At 37.6% G+C, this 23,970-nt stretch overlaps 1 protein-coding gene across 3 annotated transcripts in view; it reads right to left on the bottom strand.

The window, feature by feature from the left end:
- LOC110827499 (TOX high mobility group box family member 3) overlaps positions 1-23,970 on the bottom strand; it is a 312,988-nt gene that overhangs the window by 66,915 nt on the left and 222,103 nt on the right. For all 3 annotated transcript variants that reach the window (XM_022059214.2, XM_022059216.2, XM_087351384.1), the window contains one exon: positions 18,734-18,808. In XM_022059214.2, coding sequence (XP_021914906.1) covers positions 18,734-18,808 — 75 coding nt within the window. The remainder of the gene's footprint in view (positions 1-18,733; positions 18,809-23,970) is intronic.

Below are 23,970 nucleotides of genomic sequence, written 5' to 3'. Positions count from 1 at the left end.
ACATGAACAAATTCCTCTAGACAAATTTAATTAGAAGGAAAACACAGCCCAGTTTCAACTTAAAGTGTCTCTTCAGCTTCTTGTAGTTGTAACGCTGTAGATTTGTATTCAATTTGTATCTGGTTTGAACATTCATCAGGTTGTCAGTTATCCTGAATGAAGTATTTTGTAATATTCCTGAATGTGTCGGGGAGACTAACATCGGAGCAGTGCTTCTGAATAGTCCACAACCGTCTCCTTCCAAATCCTACTTCATTCATGACCATCTTCCAGTCCTCGCAAATAATAAGATGGCACTGTAGAAAGGAAATCTTGGACAAAATCCTGTTTTTGGAAATTCATAGAATAACGACGATGTCAAAGCTCTGCATAAGCAGTTTCACAAAACTGACATTGTAAAAACACATTAAAATATCTGCAACTCTTTATTAAAGTTTCTGTAACTCCTTATTTTATAAGTGTCATGTTTAAGCGACGCTTGTTGAACCACCCACATAAATTCTTATTCAGTACACGCAGCACGCAGGCTGCACTTTGATTTGAACACATTTATGAACTAGCTGCGTAATCATCAACCGTCTGAACAAGTCCAATTCCAATATTTAGTTACATAATTCTCATACAAAATATGCCTTATCGATGTAACTGGGGGATCAGCTTCCTACCTCCAGTTTTCGACTACTTCTGCCATCTAGCGGAAATTTTATGAACACACTCAGAGTTCATTAGATTACGCATGGGGAACTATTCCAACTGTAAGAACACAAACTGGGGTTGTTTTGCTCGTTACCTTTCAAGCAGGAAACCTGTTTTCTCTGGCATTAAAAAAACTGACATGCGCATGTTGTTTGAAACAAGGTGGGTAGGGGAGGAGGGATGGTGGGGGTTCAACTCGATTCGATTTAACAAACCACCTCCCTCACCGCCCCTTTTAATCATCAGCATTCTCCCTCGGGACTGGGATTTAAAACATTCCCCCTTGGTGTATGGGGAAGGGACGACAATGATGCTAGTACTTGCAGCCTATTCATTGTAGCTATTCGAATAATAAATACAAAAACCTGTGAGTACTGAGGGGATCACTGGCACAATGATGCAAACATTATTATCAAAGGCTCGCAATGGTCCACATTAAAGTGCTGTAATTTGATTTGGGACTGACAAATAATGAAAGGGGAGGGGGTTTATACGTATAAGCAATGAGAGATGTGCCATGACAAGTGCATATTTGGCTTAAAAATTAGCTTTAATCTGGTTCCAATACGAATTCTGCTCGAAGTCAACTGATTTCTTGACCTGTCATTGGCACCTAAGCCGAAAGTGATGGATTCATATTTTGCTGATTTGTTTGTGGTTTGTAAGATTTCGGAACCCGAAGACGATGCGTATGAACATGGCTGTCCGCTGGGATGTTGCACCGTTAAGTCTGGAAGAAGCTTATTGCCTCCGTCATTATGAGTATCAACCTGTGACGTATGAAGCCAATGGAGAAGTATTATGTTCTGGTAGGTTATATTGCATAAAAATGTGGGAAGAGTGGGGAGAAGAATCGGGAATGAGGATCTGTACGAGTATATAAGGAAACATTTGCTCTGTTCCGATCTTTAACCAACTTGCTCATACTACAGCGTGCGGGGGCGACTCATGTTAGAAATGACAACCATCAGCAGATGCAGGTTTAACAAAGCATTTCACAGTACGAAATTTGTGTGTGTGTGAGAGAGAGACCAGTAATAATAATGGCATACTTTATCAATGTTTTCTTGACAGTCAGTACAAAGCCTGCTCACGGCAGTGAAAATGATGACCTTGGTCTGCTTTGTGCCGATGTCTAGTACTTGCAGGTGTAGGATATGAGGTTTTCACGGCGGTGAGCCTGAAGATGGCTGTCTTCTGGGCTGTTGCGCCTTTGCAAGGGCCTCTAAAACGTCGGTAAACTTCTACCAGACTACACGGAGCAGCAACCCAGAAGACAGCCATCTACTTGTAGGTGCCTGTCAGGGTTTTGGGGGCAACATATGTAACCATCTTCAGGTCAGAAGTGGCATCCTGAAGGTGGAGGCGATAGGTTCCTCCGAAACTTTCGTAACCACACACAAGGCTACACGGCGACAACCAAGAAAACAGCGGATCACATTTTTTCCGATGTAAAAACCTCAATGTCAAAATTAGATCAAATCGACCAAGCTTCATGGCAGAATGCAAGCACAATGAGAAGCAAAACTATTTTACGCACATTTTCGCGAACCAGATAGAAGTTCTGTTTACAGGAGAATATTCGATATTATGAAATAAATAACACAAACCTGGGGTAAAATACAATTGAGGAGTTCCATAATTTGTACTGCACATCAAATATCATGAATATGATTAAGTCAATGGGCAAGGGACAAGAGAACACGTAGCATCTGTGGTAGAAGCGAGAAATGTATACAATATTCAAGCCGAAAAACCTGCAGGTCGGCGTAAATAGGAACAAAATACCAAAATACGTCGTAAATACATCAGGTGAGAAGGAGTATTTCGGATTCGAACAACTTAATATAGAGGTAGTATCAAACTCTAGTCGACACGGTAATAATTCCCGGGTCCCATAAAAAGACGAGGATTTCTTGACCATATGAGCGATAGTTAGTATCTTAAGAACTCTTCTCTGTTTACTAATCTATTCAAAGGAAATAAAACAAAACAACTAATATTTAAAATAAGCAATATTGTAATCCATACAGCTAAGTGTTCTCACAATGTAGAACAAAGAAACCTTAATTAGAGGAGTTCATTATCATTATGCCGTTTCAAGCTCCCGAATATTAACTCGGCTTTCAGTATCAAATATTCTACGGACCTACTATTAAACTATATATTTTATAAAGTGAAGTTTATGACGCTATAAATTCGTAAAGTTATTGCTTTAAAATAAGCATGTGCGCAACAAATAAGCTGAACAGGTGGACCATTATTCCAACATGGCGTCGTGGCTACAAAAGAACACGTATTTTGCATGTTACACTGATTGGTAATGGGCTTTTCTTGTACAAAACTATTTCCATTGTAGCCTGAAGAAACCTGTTTATTGCACACTAAAAAATTACTTTAAATTCACATAACATTTTACCTATTACCATGGAACTCATGAACGTTAGTTAACACATTTAAATCAGAAAAGGTAATTATTAAACTTCTCTTACTTGCTGTAAGGCATAAACATCATAATAACCCGGATTCGAGAGCAAGTCTGCTTAAATTCTCTTAAGTATCAGCAAATAGCAAAATTGTGACGAAAAAATATACATTAGAAGTGAGATGTATAATAATCTATTCAAGAATACGGTGTCAGTGACAGTAGGGTCCAGATACAAGATTAAGGCTATAGGCCGACATATTACTTTCAAAGAAAGTGAATTACATAGCACGCACATAGCGGCCGAATCGTTGCAACTTTTGCTTCATATTTCAGAGGTCTTGGATTTAAATCTCGACTTGGAGGAGTCTTTCTCAAGCCCTCCAGATAAATTCAGGGGCATTATCTTAAATTAGGTCATAATCGCTTTCGTCCACATTCTTTCCAATTCATTCATTATTCACTATTCATCCTATCATTAGACGCTATTGGGTCATTGTCGGAGCAACTAACATTGCCGTTAAATAAACTATAAATAAATAAAATGTATAAAGACACCTCATCAACTGTAGAGGTTATGTGACAAGTATGATTTTGTATCATGGGCATGAAAAGATGTGAATGAAGGAAGTCATGACCTATTACATAAGGGTATTATAATAGTATCCACTTGTCTGGAAGAGGCGTTGAGCATGAAAGAAGGGTAAACTCTGGATTGTAAGTGGAGGTACACCAAGATTTGCGTCTCTACAGACTGTCAGTGGAGGGACTGAGAAAAACAAAATCAATACCAATGGCTATACGTATGAGATTTTAATATGCTAGCTCTCAATTCTAAATCAAAACATAATCGATTAATTGAAACTTATAGTTTGACACAAAGAGTTTCACTGATGTTAGTCGAGTTTTCTACAAATTCAGAAAAGGCCATTCAGTAAAAATACAAACTCTGTTTCGTACATTAAACTGACCTTTATTTCAATATCAATGTATCAACTTGCTAAGCTGAACACTGGTGCTAATGAAATGTCACTTCTACTGCTTTAATTCATCCACACCTGTTTCAATCTAGAGCAGCCATCATTAGCAGTACGAGTATTTATGATCATATTATTATTCAACTAACCATTTTCAAGTAAGTTACTGTAATTTCTAAGCGTATATATCACAATGCACAATCCAATTTAGGGAAATAGTTCCAAGCAATCTCCGCGTGCCCATACAGACACCTCCAGCAAATCTGTCAGTGGATATCAACGTACTAAACTGTGTTGCTAATGGAAATATTTGCTTACTACAGCGAACATTCGCCGAAGTTCCCCAACCCTCATACAATTTCTCAACTTAAAATGAATACACGGGATATGAACATGTACCTTGCAAGGCCCCATAATTATTTTTAAGTGTTCTGAATACGACATACGGTTCCTGGACTTGTAATCCTAAGAGAGTATGCTTCTGAAACTGGATATTTTCGCCCTCGGCTGAAAAGACTTAATCTGTAACAGGACAATCTAATTTCAGCTCGGAATACGAGACGACAAATAAAGCCTATGATTAATATCTTGAAGATTCTTCGATTTAGTGCACATTCACAGTGATTTTCAGCAGGCAATATAAAATACACCGTATTTTATATTGCCGACATATAATTAAGACTTTTTTCTTAGTTTAAACCTTTCATAACTTATGCAAATAACCACAATTAAGATATAATGTACATTAATAACGAGAACACGAAGGAATGAGAAGACTGCTTGGGAGCAGATGGGAGGAAAATACTAAAATAGATCATACTGAGGGTGTGAACTGGATTAATCTTGTTCAGGGCAGGGCGCAGTGACGGGCTCTTGTGAACATGGAAATAACTTTCTGGTTCTATAACAGGCAAGAGAATTCTTGATCAGCTGAACGACTCTCTGCTCTGTGGGGCTAGTTTACAAGTACTACATTCTTATCTTCACAATGTGCAATCTACCTACTGTCGTAGAATGTTATTTATTCCACACATGGAACGACTTTGATGAAGTAAATATCCTCTGAAAGGTAACAATGTAAAACAAAGATACAATGGGCATAAAAGACCTGACTTCCATAGTGTTACGTATCAAATGACATTATGTGAAGCGGGTTTTATAATGATGTGTAGGGAATGTGTCCTAGATGCAGCGCACAATCGAACCCAAGTCATGAAGTTAAGACTAAACTTTTTCATAAGCAATTTCCTCCATTCCGGTTGACCGCACTAAAAACGACATCTACAAAGTAGAAGGAAAACTTGACAAGGAAACGAATAAGGAACAAGAAGAGTAAAACTTGAACTGCCAACTATAACTCATCACTTACCGCCATTACTCCAACACAATTTGAAAGCTCCTGCTGCATTTTATATGTATTATATATGACACAGCAAGCCAGAGCTGTAAGCATATAAACCAGTAAATCATCAACTCCATTCAAAGTTTAATATCGAGATCAATATAATATCCATAGTTTTATATTATATACGGACCATTTCCCCCATGTCGGAGGGGGAAGGGTAGAACGAGGCGAAAGAGAGAGAGAGAGAGACAGATAGACAGAATGGGAGAACTTAGAGTATGGAGCAAGTTAAGATTTATGTATGTTCAGAAATGCGAGATGAAGAAAAAATCTCATAACATAGTGCAAACTGACCACTGTAATTTTAGAAAAAGCCATACAACGTCTATACCAGCAATGTAATCAAATCAGCATAGCAGCGTATTATTGATGATAATTTACAAGACGCAAAAGTGTTTTTGTTATTCTGCTTCCTAGTAGTTTATGTTTTATTACTTTCCTCATGCAAATGTATTTGCTGATTACCATCTCCTGGCGAGACAAGTTTAACCTCTTTATTCAAATATAACAACGTATACAACTTAAGTTTCTTTTAACTTTGACGGATTCTTTAAATTTAAATTTGTTATGATTTATCTAACCTAAATTTTCTCTTGAAATTTATTGAAAAAAACGAATGCGTTGAATGGAAAAAGTGTGAAGTCGAATGTGAACAGCAATAATTATTTTAAATTACTGATGTTTAAACATATAATCGGGTAAGTATTCCTTAACAGGATGCCATAAAGAAACAAATACCGATTCTATCATATAACTAACTAACTAACTAGATGGCTTACTGAGCCCGAAGGTTCATCACCGAATTAACCAAAGCCCTCCACCGGATCCTGTCTTGAGCCAACAATATCCAGTCTCCTTCAAGTCCTATCTCCCATAGATCCCGCCTGAGATTATCCTCCCATCTACGTCTAGGTCTCCCCAGCGGTCTCTTCCCTTCAGGTTTCTCAATCAGTACCCGGTGCACACCTCTTGTCCCATCCATGCGCACTACGTGCCCAGCCCATCTCATCCTTCTCGACTTAATCATCCTGACAATCCTGGAGGAGCAGTACAGATTTTTAAGCTCTTCATTATGCAGTTTTCTCCATAGCCCATCATCTTCTTTCCTCCTCAACACCCTAATCTCAAACACCTGCAAACTGTGTTCCTCCCTCTGAGTGAGAGACCATGTTTCGCACCCATACAAAACAACAGGCAAGATTACTGTTTTGTATACTTTAATTTTCAGGTTCTGAGAAATCAGAGGGGAAGACAAAATATTTTGAATTGAGAAGTAGCATGCATTTCCAGACTTTAACCTCCTCCTAACGTCCTCATGAGTGTCATTTTGATTTGTTATTGTTGTTCCCAGATATTTGAACTTTGTAACACTTTCAAAGGATTTATTAGCCACCCTAAGATAATTCTGCCCGCCTGTCTGCTGACGACGAGATACCAACATGTACTTAGTTTTTTCTGAATTTACTTCTAGCCCCACCTGTCTACTAGCTTCCAGTAAAACTTCTGCGTTCCTCTTTATTGTATTCATATCGTCCCCCAATAAATTAACATCATCAGCATATTCCAATAGGTGATGTGTCCCATTGAATTGCAAACCCTCCTGCCTATCTTAAACTTTCCTGAAGGCATATTCTAGCGCAAAGTTCAAGAGCAAGGAACACAAAGCATCTCCTTGTTTTAGACCGTTCTTGATGAAGAATGTCTCAGATACATATTTACCTACTCGAATTTTGCTACAGGTTTCATTTAAGCACATTTTTATTAGAATCACTAGGTTCTTTGGTATACCAAATTCAATAAGAATATTATATAACACTTCTCTCTTCACAGAGTCATAGACTTAATTCTATCATATGGTCTTACGTAAACCCAAATCAAAAATACAGTTTACTTTGTTCGTAAAACAGAGAAAGAGGCAACTAACTGTAACACTGCACTAACTTGTAATCTCGTAGTTAGACACAACCGATGTGGTTTGAGGTTCTTGTAAAGAGGCAAACTTTTTAATAAAGGACTGACGGTTGTAATCGGGAGGGGGGGGGGGGCTGTCCATAAAGTTAACTTTGTCCGTCCTCGTCCCTCACCTCGCCACGCCGCTCCTTATGGAGCTGTAATCCCCCAGCCCTAAACCAAGAGTAATCTCCGGGCATCCTCATACCTCGCTCGCCAGCCAGCCGACAAAACTAACTTGGGTATGGGGTTGGTAGAGAACAATGTGGAAATTACCGAATTAAAGCTTAATCTACATGCTAATGAAGTGGTGTTACAAAGTAATTAATTTTTTGTTAGGAATTATAAAAATTGTATTTTAATGAATTTTAATGCGAAAGAAGACGATGTGCAAATGAAGGGGCCAATTAAGAGAAATGCCTTTTTATAATCTCAGATGTGTAAAACGTCCAGGTTAAAGCTGGGATTTGTAAACGAACTTCAAATGCAAAGGATCGTTCAAGACGGCAAAAAGTACACGGTCATCCATGTTAGCTTCATGTATGATTTGAGGTTTTCACAGCGGTGAGTATGAAGATTTCTGTCTTCTGGGTTGTTGCGCTGTGTTGTCTGATCGAAGTTAACCAACGTTTGTAAACATCTACCAGACTACAAAGCGCAACAACCCAGAAGACAGAAATCTTTAGCTTCTCTTAGTTTGCGACATTGAAAGCATAACTATACCCATAAGCAAAATAGTAAGTTATATGCGCGGACCAAATATCGACTGTAAACAGAACTCCCAGGTTTCGATTGTTCAGTATTCGGCAAAATACAGAATTCGACAGCCATGTCCATTTTTCATATTTCAACCTTAATTCCATTTTAAATTTGTCGAATCCCACCTGTTTGACACAGCCGTCATAAAAAAAACGAATAAATGGAATGCACTTCTTCCATGCCCAACAACGCCAATGCTAGTTTATTTCAGGGGCGCCATTTCACTGGTTGAATTTGCGCCGATTTCACTAAATTTTGTGTCTTTGTTAAATACTGTACAAACGCCTACATGAAATAAAAAATAAGACGTTGGTGTGTCAATCCAAGTGGGTGAAATAAAGGAACGCAAAAGACTTTAAAGATTTAAAGACTCTAAAGATGTAAGCACTACATCAGGCATTGTAAAGCGTGTTGACACAGGAAAATCTACGCAGAAACTCCAGTATCGTTGGGGTAATGACTCGCCGACGGGTAGCATTTATGTAATATAGCAAGAACATTCTAGAACATGCGACGGACACATTCACAGTCCCGGGGGTGGTGGATGTTGTCGCTGTTGAACGGGAATGGCTTCGTTTCTTAAAGAAGGTTGCAACATAGGTTAATACGGACACGTTCTTTAAGACAGCAGAAGTAGTATAAACATTTGCTACAAACTTTAGCTCAATGAATTAGACTTTTTCTTCCAATTAAAAACTCCCAAATGCTCAATTAATATACCAATTCCAGAGTCGCAGTTGAAACTATTAGGGCGGTTAAAATTATTCGCTGTCAGGACTTTTTAAATCGACAACGAATAATTTTAACTGTAATCTACCGTCGTCAAAATCCTTTGGAATCGAACTATTAGGGCGGGCCCATGCCCATATTTTAATTACATTTTTGTTTTAATCTTAAGTTATTTTAAGCCTATGTGCATTCGACATTCTGTTGCTCGGGATTCAGCCTCGTTTTCAGGAACACAATCCCGACGAACGTCGGATAGTCTGTGCTTACCCAAATAAGACCATCACCCTAATAAAAATGCCAGAGTAAGAAATCTCACCACGGAGGGCAACTGGCACTATCTCAAAGTTTCACTGGCAATTAAAATATCTGGTTTGAAACAGAGAACAGGTGGGAGGGTAGCAATAAAGTGGATAGGTAAAATATGGCTGGAATAAACTCAGGTTTCTGTTCATCGGTTGACTTTTGGTTCTGCTACCACAATGTTAACCACAGAATAATATTTTAGCGCACTAATGCATCGACTTTACAGAAGATGAAAAAGTCTGATGCGTAAAAAGATGAATGTACAAACAAGTTTTAACGGAGCAAGCAATGTTTAAATACGTCAGCAGGGTGCAATCAAAATGTTGAGATACAAGGTTCTCATGGCGATGAAGATGTTTCACTATAGTCTTCTCGGTTGAGACGTCAGAAGTTTACAATCGAAAATCGAGACATCACTTCAAAATAACCCCTGGAGACAAGCTTCAGAAAATGCAAACACCTGAAATCGGCATCAGTTTCAAATACTGCATAGAAAATCATCGCAGTTTAACAAGATACAAGAAAATATGTGAACAAATCCATTCTCCCTTCAAGTGTTAGTAAATAAAACACCACATGCCACCAAAAGAACAAACTGAATCCTAACGCCTCTTTGACACAAAATCACTGAATTATATAGATAAGATTACTTTATTCACACGCGAATACTGAGTACTACTAATTAATTTTATAATTTAACTTGGATGATACAGTAAGGCACTATAACTTGCTATACCTCATACTCTTTCTAATTTCATTACTAATCTGATCTTATCTACTAATGACTTAAGTTTTTGCCATATTTTAGTACTTCCACGTTTTCAAATTTTAAAAAGTTTGACGTTCGATATCTCATCAAAATTCACCTGATGGCTACATGTCGCAACATGTAACTTTTGTAATATGTGACACAACGCAATATAATATAATTTTATATTTGTGTCGACTATGCTCTACTATTGTATTTTGCAACTCATAACAGGACGAAAACCTTTAAGATCAGTCCAGCTACTTGTCACACGGTCAATAAGAATTTACACGTTCACTAGAGGTCGAAGGAAACAATTTTGCGACCAGCAGTGAGTTGACACACTTTGCAACTGCAGCCGTTCTAATGCGTCTCTTATGTATTAGTAAAACAGATAAACAGAACCCACCTCAACCCTACATTTCCTCCTCTAGTTTAATTTTCCGCAAGTACATTACAACCAACCTTACCCAGTGATAAACGAAATGGTCCTGACCATTCAACATCGTTTAGCTACAAGGAACGACTAGTTATAATGACTCTATCTGGGGGACAGATAGGCCTATAAAAGTTACTAGTCTTAAAAAAGTCACAGTTTCCGTATATGTTTCTCATGGATGCAGAGAGATCCATCACTTAGCAAAGATGACTTGAAGACCATAATTTTGCTATTAGGATGAACAGTGCGGTGTATAACTGCAACTAACCCATTAAGATGTAGAATCCCTCAACTCGGCAGCTTGCCGCAACTACCGGGCACTCATAAACGTGTTCCTGTGTTCGTCCATAGGTATGAAAAGCTCGTTACCAGAAGCTCAGAACTCTTGATATTTTGGAAAACGCGGAAACGATGTCATATGGTATCCGGCTTGTATAGCTAAATTAAATGCGGTGCTTGCTTTATGGGCTAATGTGCCGCATTGCTATATGCTAAAAATAATAATAAAAAGTCCTTTACAATATAAAATACATCTTCGTATCGTCATCAAAAACGACATTTTACAACGAGGTAACATGTTCTATCGCATTTGTAATTCTGTAACTGAAATGAGTTTATGAAATACGAAATAAAATCATTCAGAAACATTGCATCAATGCTGGCAAACACTGCAGTTCAGAGAGAATGTGACTGATTTCAGGCATTCAAGGACGGAAAAAATATATTTTATAAACTTTTAAGCACGAAACTCATTCAAATCACAGGTGATATTTCAGGTTCTTAGGTCGGCGAGTATGAAGATGACTGTCTCTGTCTCACATACAGTATTTGAGTATGTGAACTGTAGTCTCCCAGCCCAAAACATGGACCGCTGACGGGCTCTTGTGAACATGGTAACGACCCTTCGGGCTCCATAAAAGGAAGGGAATTTCATGATCCCCTGATTAACTATTAGCTTTTAAAGGCGGATCTGCTACACGGAGTTAATATAGTTCTTTCCATTGTTAACGGACGAACGTTTCTCTAAACGATTTGTTATTTCCGTAATGTTGTTTCATAATATTATCCCAGTGTTTGAGAACAAGACGCAAAGGAGAATATTTGGGCCTAAGAGGAATGAAGTGACAGGAGGCTGCAAAAACTGCATAATGAGGTGCTCCATAACTTGTACACTTTTCAGAATATTATTAGGACGAACAAATTTAGGAGTATGGATGGGCGGGGAATGTAACAAGAATGAGGGCAATGAGAAATTCGTACAACATTATTGACCGAAAGCCTGAAGGAAAGAGGCCACAATATATTATTAAAATTGACCTTAAAGGAATAGAGTAGGGAGTGCAAAGTGTGGAATGGATTGATTGGCTCACGATAAGGCCTGGTGGTAGGCTCTTTAAGCGCAGTGAAACACCTTCGGATTCCATGAACTGAGGGGAATTTCTTGACTAACTGAGCGACTCTAAGCTATTAAAGCAAGACCCTGTTCCATGGCGTCAGTTACTTAGGTACGTATTTAATGTTATTTAAGCTAATTTGAGAATCGCGTGAAATATCTGCACTAACGAAATGTTTGGATTAATAAAAATATGCACAAGGATTTTAACCGACTGATTAACTTAGTCGTGTATGTACGTACGCATTTAATAACATTGGCATGGAATTAGGTAATTTTAACAAGGCACTACTAGCAGAATTCTTCGAAATAATTTATTTTTTAAAAAAACCGAACAGATATTGCCTACATTTTGCAAATACTTTATGTACCTTTTGATATGGTGAAAGGGAGACTAATCCTCATTTGATATGTGACATTCCACGTAATAGCCATCAAACTGGCTTATTTCTTGAATATATAAGCATAAAGGGCTATTTTCGTCCACTTTGCCAAAGCGCTTCTGTTCTTTCTCAGACTTCCTCTTTTTCCTTCAGCCATTCTTCTTTATTCTATACCTCAGTTGTTTTGCTCTTATTTCTTCCTTTCTCTACAACCTACTTTTTTTCTCTTTTGCCATATCTCACTACACTGGTAAAGTGCCAGCGGCTGTGATGAAGTGCGAAATGCAAGAATACAACACTCTGGTATCATTAGTAGCCAACAGTATCTCACTCTTTGGCTCGAAGAATAATAAGAAAGGAACAGAGAAATATCTATGCTACATTACGACGTAAACGAGAACACCGTTTGTGAGGTATATCTTTAACGAGCTCCGTTACGGGCAGCAAGAAGGAAGAATCAGCTCAAACAATTTACATTCCATGTCCGTCAGTTTGTAGCTCTCATAGCACCGTCACACCGTCAATACCGTTTGACCCATTTATTCCATATTTTGTAAGAGGCTATCTAAATGAGGTCTGAATAATTAACGTTTTAGTAAATAATTAGATCATTTTGCGCAAAGTTTTGTTTTACCGATTTCTATTTTCACTAAATTCTGCTTAAAACAAAAAATAATGCCTATATGACATGACATTGATATGTAATTTTATATAATGCATCCAGTGGCGTGAAGTTTCTAGAAGCCTCGTCTGACGATTGCGCTATTTTATTTACTTCCAAAACAGGTGGCGACAGGGTGGTCTGATAAGGGGGACTACAGCTTAATGTTAACTCAGAATCATGGCGGCAGCCTGGTATTCCAAACAGTCACATTTTCATTTATTTACAGTAATAAATACGCACGGCACGTGGAAATATATGCAACGTTTCCAAACAATTTCGAGCCAGAGACCTCCGTCATAAGAACCTAATATCTTAGTCCAAACCCATGTTCAAGAGATGTTACAGAAATAAATATTATATTCTCAGATAGTTATAGGTGAATATAAATGAGTACAATTGTACAAAAACACTACTTAAAGCAATCAAATGCAAATTCAGTTCTCGGTTATAAGTGTACAGAAACACCGACTGTACTGAACACGTTATAACATTATAAAGATACAAATTAAAATCGCAACCCCAGCAATCAAAGTCATGTCAACATTTGTGCAATTTAAACACCAGTTACAATTTTCTGAACATATAGACGGTCACTAATTAACAGCTTCTGTTTGCAGAGCCTGTGGTGCACTTAAATAAATAACACAATTTTCAACGTCGATCCTATGAAGAAAAGGAAGAGAGAGAAAGATAAAAGAGGTTCAATCTTTAAATTTTCCAGCGTTAGTTAAAAGCGCAATTAGGCGCATATTTGTATGCAGCAACATCTGTCGACATGGGAAGGAAGTCACGATTCTAACACCAACTGTAGTAAAGTGACAGTCCGGAGTAGTGCCTAGGGAGAATCTGGGCAGCGTGACCATACCTCGGCGTTACAATAGTTCAGTATCCTAAGCCTAGACGAAGAGTACTTCGCCAAGTCCGGGACATAGGGGAAAATGCTGAATTAATTCTGGTAGAGCATAAAACAATACTTCACACATTCAGGCTAAAAACTGGGACACCAGGATTCCTCTCTGTTCTGGGGCTGTCTAGAGGAGGTAAGAAGATGTCTCTGATACAAACACTGTACTCGGACACAAGAATGTACAGTCTACCACACATTTATTAAATATGCGAATTCTACTTTAAATCTTGATACAAAATATTTACGAAAGAAATTGAATTTGACAATTTACAAGTGCCATGACAGTTTAATTCCAGATTCACTCACTTCCTTTTGTTTACTTACTGCACTGTTCAACTTGTCATTCTTTACCATGAATACAACTTTTACTGTTTTCATTAATTAAATTCCTATCAACAATTTTGGCCCCCTTCTGGTTATATGTAAATAAAATTTAGTATTTAAAGTTTGCCTAACAATAAAATTATCCACAATGTCATTCTATTAAAGAAAGGCGCGAACCTTTGCAGGTCCCAACACAAAATTGAGACTTACACCACGATACACCTGTAATGCAAAGCCAAGAAATGCTAATTTGAAATTACAGCCTGATAAATGTTATACTGCAGAGCCACAGGCTACGCATTTTGCATATATTATAGGAAAATAAGGAATTAGACCAACCCAGAAAATGCGGAACAGAATGGTCCTCAAATTATTTTATATCCCTGATGACGGAGGCAGTATGACCTCTGAAACGTTGGTAAACATCGACCAGACTACGTAGCGCAACACCCCAGAAGATAGATATCTTTATTCTATATCAATGAAAATCTAGGAAGAAATCAGAACTTTTAACAAACTCTGAGGTCCAGGCATTTAAACATACATTCCACATGGCACAGTGTGTATTATTTCTACTTCAAACTGTAGAACTGAGTCTGACTTTGGAATGCAATTTGATTTTCCTAATAGACCTATCTGTTAGGCACTTAAGGAACCACTTTTGAAGTCCATTTGTTTGAATAAATGGCACACCACAAACTTCAATTAACACGACAAAAAAACTTCGAGATTGTACGGCTATTTACATGGGTGAGTCAAAAAGTTTCCGCAATTTATTTATTTTTATTAATAATAAAAAGACAACGAGTTTGCACAATAGCATAATTTTTCGAAATAGTCCCCGTCCTTTTCAACACACTTAGTTCAGCGATCCACAAGCCTCTGTATGCCCCAGAAAAAAATTTTGGTTGAGTGAAAAGCCACTTCTAACACTTCTTGGTCATTGGCGAGTGTCTTTCAGTGGACCAATAGGTGATATTCAAAAGGAACCAGATCAGGACTACACGGAGAAAGGTTCAACACCTCTGAGTTCGGTTGGAGGAGGCTTTCAACGGTGTGGGCGGAAGTGTGCGGACGGGCATTATCGCGCAAAACTGAGACGCCTTTCGACAATAGTCCTCGGCGTTTGGTTCGAATAGCCGGTCGGTTTTGGATAATTTCATGAGGACAACCATGACTGATGCGCAGATGAAGCGCCACTTAATCGATAGTCACCTGTCGATTACCATTATCATAGCACGGACTCCTTAATGTCTTCTTCCTCTGCAGTAGACGTGGACGGCCTCCGAGCGTTCTTCATCGGTGACACTTGTGCGACCATTTGTGGGCACGGTTAACCATTCGTACACACTTTGCTGCGTTAAAGCACTTTTTAAATAGTGTTGAAAGTCTGCGATGTATTGCTACCCCTGGTACAGCTTCAGCCCACAGAAATCGTATCACTGCACGTTGGGTGCACAAAAAAGCGAAGCGGCCATGTAAACTCTACTACAACGACACTACAACTGGCCGGTCAAGGTAGAAAGAATTTCACAGCAACGTAGTGTTCGTGCTTCTACCTGCGTGCAAAATAAGCAGTGCAGCCAACACAATAAGCTGTAAAATAAACCATTGCGGAAACTTTCTGACACCTTCCTACTGTGAAAATCGGTACCAGACAATAATTTCAGCAAATATTTGGGTACAGATGGGATTAAAGAACGAAGATAAAAATTGTCAATTTATGAGTATTTAATGTATTCTTGTAAGACTTGAGGTTCTCACAGCGGTGAATATGAAGATTTCTGTCTTCTGGGTTGTTGCGCTGTGTAGTCTGGTCGATGTTAACCAACGTTTCAGAGGTCATACTGCCTCCGTCATCAGGGCGATGTATTCTTATTTTCACTTAGAACACACAAGACCAACAGATACTATTACGAAATTAAGAAAAGACATTTTTATAAACTTTAAACGTCAACTAACAGTAATGTTATCAGTGAATACGTATACACCTGGGGGGTTACACTTCTTACAGTTACACTACAATACGAATGTGTATGTATTTATTCCGTAAACCTGATTTATTTTCGTCCATATAAATACCAACAACACATACTTTTATTCAAACTATGGAAGAGACAATGCGATGCAAGGACTGAAAGGTATTTCCACTATTTTGATTTCGGTTTATCATATTCTGTAGGCATGTCTAACTTCACGTGCAAAGTACTGAATGTCACAAAACCTAATCAATGTTACAGTCTGACAGAACGGACCTGTCCCCAGTCTATAGAATCAATGAAAGTATTATTCAGCATCAACTAGCGCTCGGATAAAGCCATAACAACGAGCTGTTCGCTTTGGTATGACAACACGAGCAGATCAATTCTGGGATTTAATCATTCATTAGACAAATCGTGATTCATAAAAAAATATTTTGATTACCACGGACACCTTGTAAATTCAATAACACATGAAACAAGTGAACAAAAATTAATGTTTGGGATTTGAGACTCGCACGACGGTAAATACATCGATTGTGGCATTCTGGGTTGTAAAGCCGTGTGGTTTTGTAGGTGGTTACAAACGTTTCGGTAGAACGTATCAACTTAACCCTGAAGACGGAGGCAATACATTCATCCGAAATATTTTTTGTTGGTTACCACTGACAAGACACCACGGCTCACAATCCAGAAGTCAACAGCTGGCTATGAGGGTCAATACTGAGTTTGCCTATCTTAAGGACTCAGTTAATTAATGATTTATTTATCGACACGTTCTCAACTGCACGAGTTATACAGAGCCGAAAGACAATTGATTGATGACGAGCTGGCAACAATGTGAAGGGACAGAATTATTCTTATTTTCTAATTCTTATCCTGGTATCTCCAGAATACAAGTCCGCCGCCCTACCGCAAAGCCAAACCTGCTACGTTTAAATCTGGGATTAAAACCCACGGCTCGCATCTCTCCAGCCATAAGAGTTTTATGCAGCCTACGTACTTATCACTACTGTGTAATATACCACGAAGTATAGTTACCTGATCAGAAGGATCGTTTCGTTAATGGCATTAGTATTTGGCAGTAACTAATAAAGAACGTAAAATAAACCAGGATGCGTTTTCTGATGAACAGTTGCACAGATTCATGAGAACCACCACAACAAAACTTGAACCTGTTATTCAGATGAGTGGAGTAAATCCAGCGTCAACTAATGACTTATATTGTTAAAGAAATTTGAGTAAAACATTTGAAATATTAGGTGTAATTTAATAACATTTTAAATAATTGCCCATGTGTTTCAACAAACTGTCCTCATTTAAAGTATCGCGGCCCGCAAGTCTATAAGAAAGGATGATGTGACCCCAGGTACACAAAAGTATATAAAACGCCTGGCTTAAATAATCTGGATGACGTGAAACAAAAATATATCACGTGTTTCGGGAGTTACAAGTAACGAAGCGGTTAAAATAGCCTCATTAATGGTAAACAAGGCTTATGAATTACGATTACTAAGTTTCAAAAGGTGTTATTTGCAACTTGGAGATCTTAACGGTTCTAGAATTTATTTATTGCTGACATAAATTTATGATGTCAGGTTAAAATGTTAACTCCACCAGACAGCAACTCTGAGAAGTCTGCTGAATTAGCTAGGAAAAAAGATAGCTACTTACTTAGGCCTAAAAGTAGATAAACTATTAACGAAACTAGTGCTAGAACGGAACTTACATCTTGCAAGTGATAACCTGTGTAATTTATTGTGCAAAATTACTCACAATTAATGGCAACAAAAATTACTTTTCCTCTCACATACACCACGCGCGCGGGCACACACACGCGAACTCATTCCCTCTGTTACTGGGTCGTAAATCAACAAAATCAGCTAATGAATAATTTAAAAACTACAGACATTATGATGAACTTAGTGAAATAACTAAATTAAAAGCTGTCCCTGGTGCTTAGTTAAGCATCACGCTGTGGGTAAGTGGAGGTATAATTTCACACAATCTTAACATCGACAATACAAGGCAAGTGAATAGCTTCGCACCTCAGCTACTTCATCCCCGAGGAATGACACCAACACCCAATGCATAGGAGACTGGGTGGGCCCCAGAGTCGGTCTGAACGTTGAAATGACGAGAAGAATCCAGCCCTGCTGGGAACCGAGTCCCGGTCGCAGCCTAGTCACTACATTGACTCAGATGTCCGGCCCTGATTGTTTACTTTAGTGTGCAAAAATACATACCATTGCATACCATATCGGTATAAACATTCTGACATATAAATGTTCTTATATTTCTTTCAATTATGCCGTATGCAGCGTGTGAGAGAAATTATTTATACGACACCAAAATCTTCATAATAGGTAAGATTTATGCTGTGTAGGATTTGAAGGGAAGGTGGCTCTCTTCTGAGATGCAGCCTCTACCATCAAGCCGATGCCTTAATGATGGAGGCAGCCATCTTCAAGATTTATACTATACACCGCTAACTATTCTGGTACGGAAAAGTACTTGGAATGCAGCACTGAAGGTCAAATACAGTGACAATGAGCAAATGCGACGCCTTTCTTTTAAAACACCTTATGAAGCTAATGTGCCACTAGTGATATGAACACTTGCATGCCATGATTTTTATCAATGCTTCCTTACCTGGTCAGCCATGTTATATCCGTTATTGTGGAAAGCGTGAGGCACGGATAGAGACAGATCCAAATTTTCGGTCCTCTGAAACAATAAAAGAATCCCATTCAAGACACGCTATAGAATCACATTATATACGGAAGCATAATATTAAAATGGATCATCCCTTCCGTTCAAGAAATATAATACATTACATTATATTACATACACATAGGCAGAGATGGAAAGATAATATTAATATGATTTTAATAAAAGAAAATGTGTGAATATGAAGACATAGGATGTGATAGATGGACTCATGTGTATCAGGATAGGGAACAGTGTCGAATTCTTTCGAAAACGGTAATGAGGCTTCGTGTTCCATAAAAAGGCAAGGAATTTCTTGACTAACTGAGCATACTGTTAAGTTCTCAAGAAGGTATATGTTGCATGGATTTGATTTTTACGTAAGAACTTTATATCATTCGTTCAAGTATTTTATCATCAATAGCCAAGAATATCCAGTAGGGTTTAGTTCACCAACACACTGATCAAACATTTATCAACACCGATTAAGTTATTATAACTTAATACAACAGATTAGAAAGGCAAGGAAGAAGGCAGAGAAACAGAGCACAAAGTTATTTTGACATGCAGGACAGGTTTCTGTCTTGGGGCAAATTTGTATAAATAGCTGTTTTGTTCCAAACGAAACAATGAGTGCTGACACTGAGGAAATCATATTTAATAAAACAACAGTCCACAGAAAATTTTAGATTCATGAGACTGTTTGTCATTACAGTGATATATTTTTATTACTCTTAACGTTTAAAAGTAAAATAATAAATAATACCAAATTAAATTGCTCTACATTTTATAACCATCAGTTTCAACTATACAATGCGTATTCACATAATAAGATTAAAATGAGGCTCGTAGCGAAAATAGTATCAGACATCATTAATATTATATGATTTGAAGCTTTCGCGGCGATTAAACTCAAAACACTTCTCGGGCAACAAGCCACGTCAATTGGTTACACGAAGAAACTAACGTTTTGGGAACCATCTCCGTCCCCATCATCAGGGTTCTGATATCAAATCATTAGTATTAACGCAAGGCACATCACGCCCTTCCAGAATGTGTGAATTCATTACACAAAACAAAATACAACAACTTTACTGCATAAATAAAAAATCTAGCACGACTTCAAATACACGTATTGTTCACATATAGAAAATACAATATGGCATATGACTATCTGCACATTATACGGTCCCAGAGGCCAGAGTTCTCAATAAAGACGCCAGATGACAAAATGTTCTGTTTCACGACAGCAGTACCACTCCGAAGCTCTTATAAGTAGCCTAATTCTACTATATATATAACAACACGTTTAAATAACATTGATAGGGATGGAATGCAGAGGAAGAGATCGAATAAATGAAAGTACGAAGGTGAAAATAAAAAGAAAAAATTATTTGAAAATATAAAATAAATAATTCCCCGCTAAATTTCGTCGAACGTTTACCACTGGAAAACAATATTCGGGCAGCAGATGATCCGTTACTCTAGATCAGTGGTATTCAACCTTTTTTGTTCGCGTACCCCCAGATATAATTTCTCTTCAACTTTGTACCCCCAAAGTTGTTGGTGTATAATTCAAGTTATACATAGTATATAATCTACATCTAAAATAAATTAAATAAATTAAATTACTGATTATTCAGTGTTTATCATAAAATAATATATATATATTCTTTAAAATTCACGTATCCCAGGTTGAATATCACTGCCCTAGATTACTAAAACAAACAAGCAATGACCACGGACATGTCCGTAGATGTTGGAGCACATTCCTGTCAGTAAATAGTTACGTAGTGTACGGGACATCAACAGCTATAGCCATCACCAAGGTCGATAGGAGTTAGTCAACCGATTACCCTTAAGATGCCCAACTCGAATCGATAATATATTTACACCCAAGTTACAACGCTTCACGAAACTGCCAACAGGCTTATTTGGGTCATAGATTACGAGGAGTGTTTATGACCCAAGCACTTTTGGATAAAAAAGTAAACACCAGTTTTTTTTAAACTGATAAGTGGACGTTTTCGTAACGATAATGTACGTCATGAACATTCAGAAGAGAGTTTTTAACTCCGTAACAACAATCGATACAACACATGCAGGAGTGCTTGCAGGAGAAAGCGAGAGAACAAGAGAGCAATGCCAATAAAGAGCTGACAGATGAAGGCGATAGCACTCGCTGCTAAATTATCACCTATAACAATCTAATAAATGGCTCAATCAACGCCTCAATGTCAGCCAATGAGAGGCAGCTGCGTTATCGAGAAAGCAATGAATCCTCGTCAAATGAGTGGCCATTAAAATTTTCATGGCAAACATAGCATATGCATTATCGTCGTTAAAATATAAACTAAGTTATTATTAAGGGCCCAAAATAAACTCGTACATAACGCACACGGAGCAGTAAGTGTAGGTATTTGGTTCGTGGACTAAAACAGCAGTTACTAGAAACCAAGGGAGAACATGACACTATAATACACTATGACAGAGACATCATTTTCAAAAAACATAAATAACATGATCAAATCATTCAAACTATGTACAAATTCAATCCAACTTTATTACAATGTAAACAACAGCATTTTATATTTGTCGGCTTTTATTACGACGAATTTTATTCATCTACCTCAAAACAGTATCTGCAAGTCTAACTTATCAGAGAGGGGCAATACGTAACAGAGGATTTGCATCCCTCCCGGGTAAAAGCAATTGATATCACGTACCACACAAACAATTTTGTACAAGTACCGCAAGGTAACTATTACAAAAACTACCACCACTATCTTTTACAAACAAAGTAACCAACGTTTTTAATATTATATAGAAACCAAAGACCGCAAATAAAATATACTGCACGGTGGTTTCAATAGTTTGTTGGCCTGTGTTTCAAACAGGCGGTATGTTGAAGTAGACACCTGATAAAACTGGTAATCTACTTATTCCGTTCTTATTAGTATGAATAAAGAAATTTAATTGAATAAATATTTAAGGATTACTTTAAATAAAATCTTAAAAACAACAAATGTAATGTTTATCACTTCGAATTTATCAGTCTCATAACAATGTAACTAAAACTGTGTGAATGTCAATACAACAATACGTTAACTATGAATTCTGAAACAATACGTTGCTAACTGGGGTTCTGTGGTCTCCGGACCTAATATGAAGGAGTTCTGAGCACTTTGCTGAAACGTTTTGTATATTTCTCTTATGGGTGTACTGCGTATATAAATTTCCTTGGTTCTATTATTATAGGTTTGGCAGAAAAATTCCTATAAGAATTAATATTATTATTAAAATCAAAAAGTTTCACGTTTTAAGTTATGACAGAATGGAATAACAGGCGGCCCGCGGGCCACATCCGACCCGAAGTCTCTTGTAGCCAGGCTCACAAAATTAATTGTTAAGTTACTACCAGTTACTACGAGATCGTTTGTTTTCTTTACTCCGAAGGGGATGAAAGAAGTCGTGATTCTTATCTCGTTTTCTGATTCATGTACAAGTACCACAGGCAACACTAAACAAAAATTCACCGTCAAATGGAAGTTTATCACGTTAAAATTTTGTCAGATACAATATGTTAAAGGAGCACATTTAAAATAATATGAAACTTTATGGCAATTTGTGCAAATTTCAATATGATTTACATCTGAGTATATACCACGGAAATGTGCCAGTTTCAAAGATGTTCTGTAAAGGCAACAAATACCGACCACTAATTTTTAAAAATAGCGCAAGGTGTTTCTTAACACTTGGGTTCAGTGGAAAAGCTACTCATAGTACGAGGGAAGAAAACAACTAAATCATCCCACGGTTAAGAAATGTTCCACAACCTTCCCAATTCATTATTCACTACCATCTTGGGTCATTTCCCTTAAACGTTTCTGACACTTTCAACTTGTATTAGGACTCCCTGGACAGGGAGGAGGGAGGATCCGAATCTAAGACACATCACAGAATGACGGACAAGCACCCATGCCTCGAGTGGGATTGGAGTGGCCTAGCCTCCACCCACAACCTCACCGCGCGGTCACTATGATCGCTCCAGTCCAATACACAATTCTTTAACATATAAATGGTATTCAATCTTAGACTCTACGATCACATACTGGGCACCCCTACGGAAGATCAATATTCCAGAACTTGTTTGCAGAGCACACTTTAAAGTTTGACAATCTCTCAGAAATCTACAAAGACTAGATTCTGTCTCTGTTCTTCCCATTGGAGTGCTTGGTTGTTCGGTAAAGTTTATATACAGTGCACTTTATAATCTAAGATTAGGTATTTCACTAAAACAAACATGCAACATCTAGTAGTTACCGCAATACAGGGTTCAAAACCATGACACTTAAGTGGTACTGGGGGACTTATCACCACAAGTGTATCAGCTTTCCCTCGATACACTGGTGAGTTCACAGAAACACTTGCAGTATTCCTCAAAAAGTGTACCCTCAAACTGTCGTCAGACCGTCACGTGTCAATATATAAGCTTAATCTCCTGAGACTCGGATTGATTCCACTGACAGGAGCTGTAAGATAAGGTTTGGCTTCCAAATCCACATTGTGCTACTGAATTGCGAATCTGAAGCAAGAAATCTGAGGTCAAAATTCGGGTGAGAAATTCTTGAAAATGAGAAAATGGAGGAAGAATTTTTTTTGTAATAGATGGCTGGGCATACCTGAATATCTAGAATATAATAACATAATAAATTGTATTGGTTTAGTTGATTTTTTTAAAGAATACTGGAAAATACTTGTTCAAAATTATGTGCAAATGAGAAGATAAAATTAGTGAGATATAGTCATAAATCAACGTTATGGGGAATCAGAAATACAAACATGTAGAAAAATATATTATACAATATAATGGTAACGTTAATGATATGTACAGGAAAAGCTGTGTACAGCTACTCTGCCCTTCCTCACTAGAAACCACATTATCGTTCCTTCCTGAAATTTTATAAATTTTCCTTTCATTTATATTGATGCCTCACGCAAAAATTGTCCCTCCACTATAAGTGCATAAGCCGCAAATACTGTGTAAATAGAAAGTCACACTTAGAATAACTTGGTTATGCATAAGCATGTTTTAAAGTAATTCTTTTTTTGTGTTAGTAGCCTTGTTCATTAATTCGCCGTTGTGTAATATAATTAATTAATCATTATTATAAGTTGTC

This window comes from Zootermopsis nevadensis, unplaced genomic scaffold (assembly GCF_977971745.1).
Source record: "Zootermopsis nevadensis isolate Lab colony 2312 unplaced genomic scaffold, Znev_1.0 Znev_ptg000019l, whole genome shotgun sequence".
NCBI classification, from domain to species: domain Eukaryota; kingdom Metazoa; phylum Arthropoda; class Insecta; order Blattodea; family Termopsidae; genus Zootermopsis; species Zootermopsis nevadensis.
The sequence above is the reverse complement of the archived record's forward strand: the minus strand, read 5'-3'. Positions and strand labels throughout refer to the sequence as shown.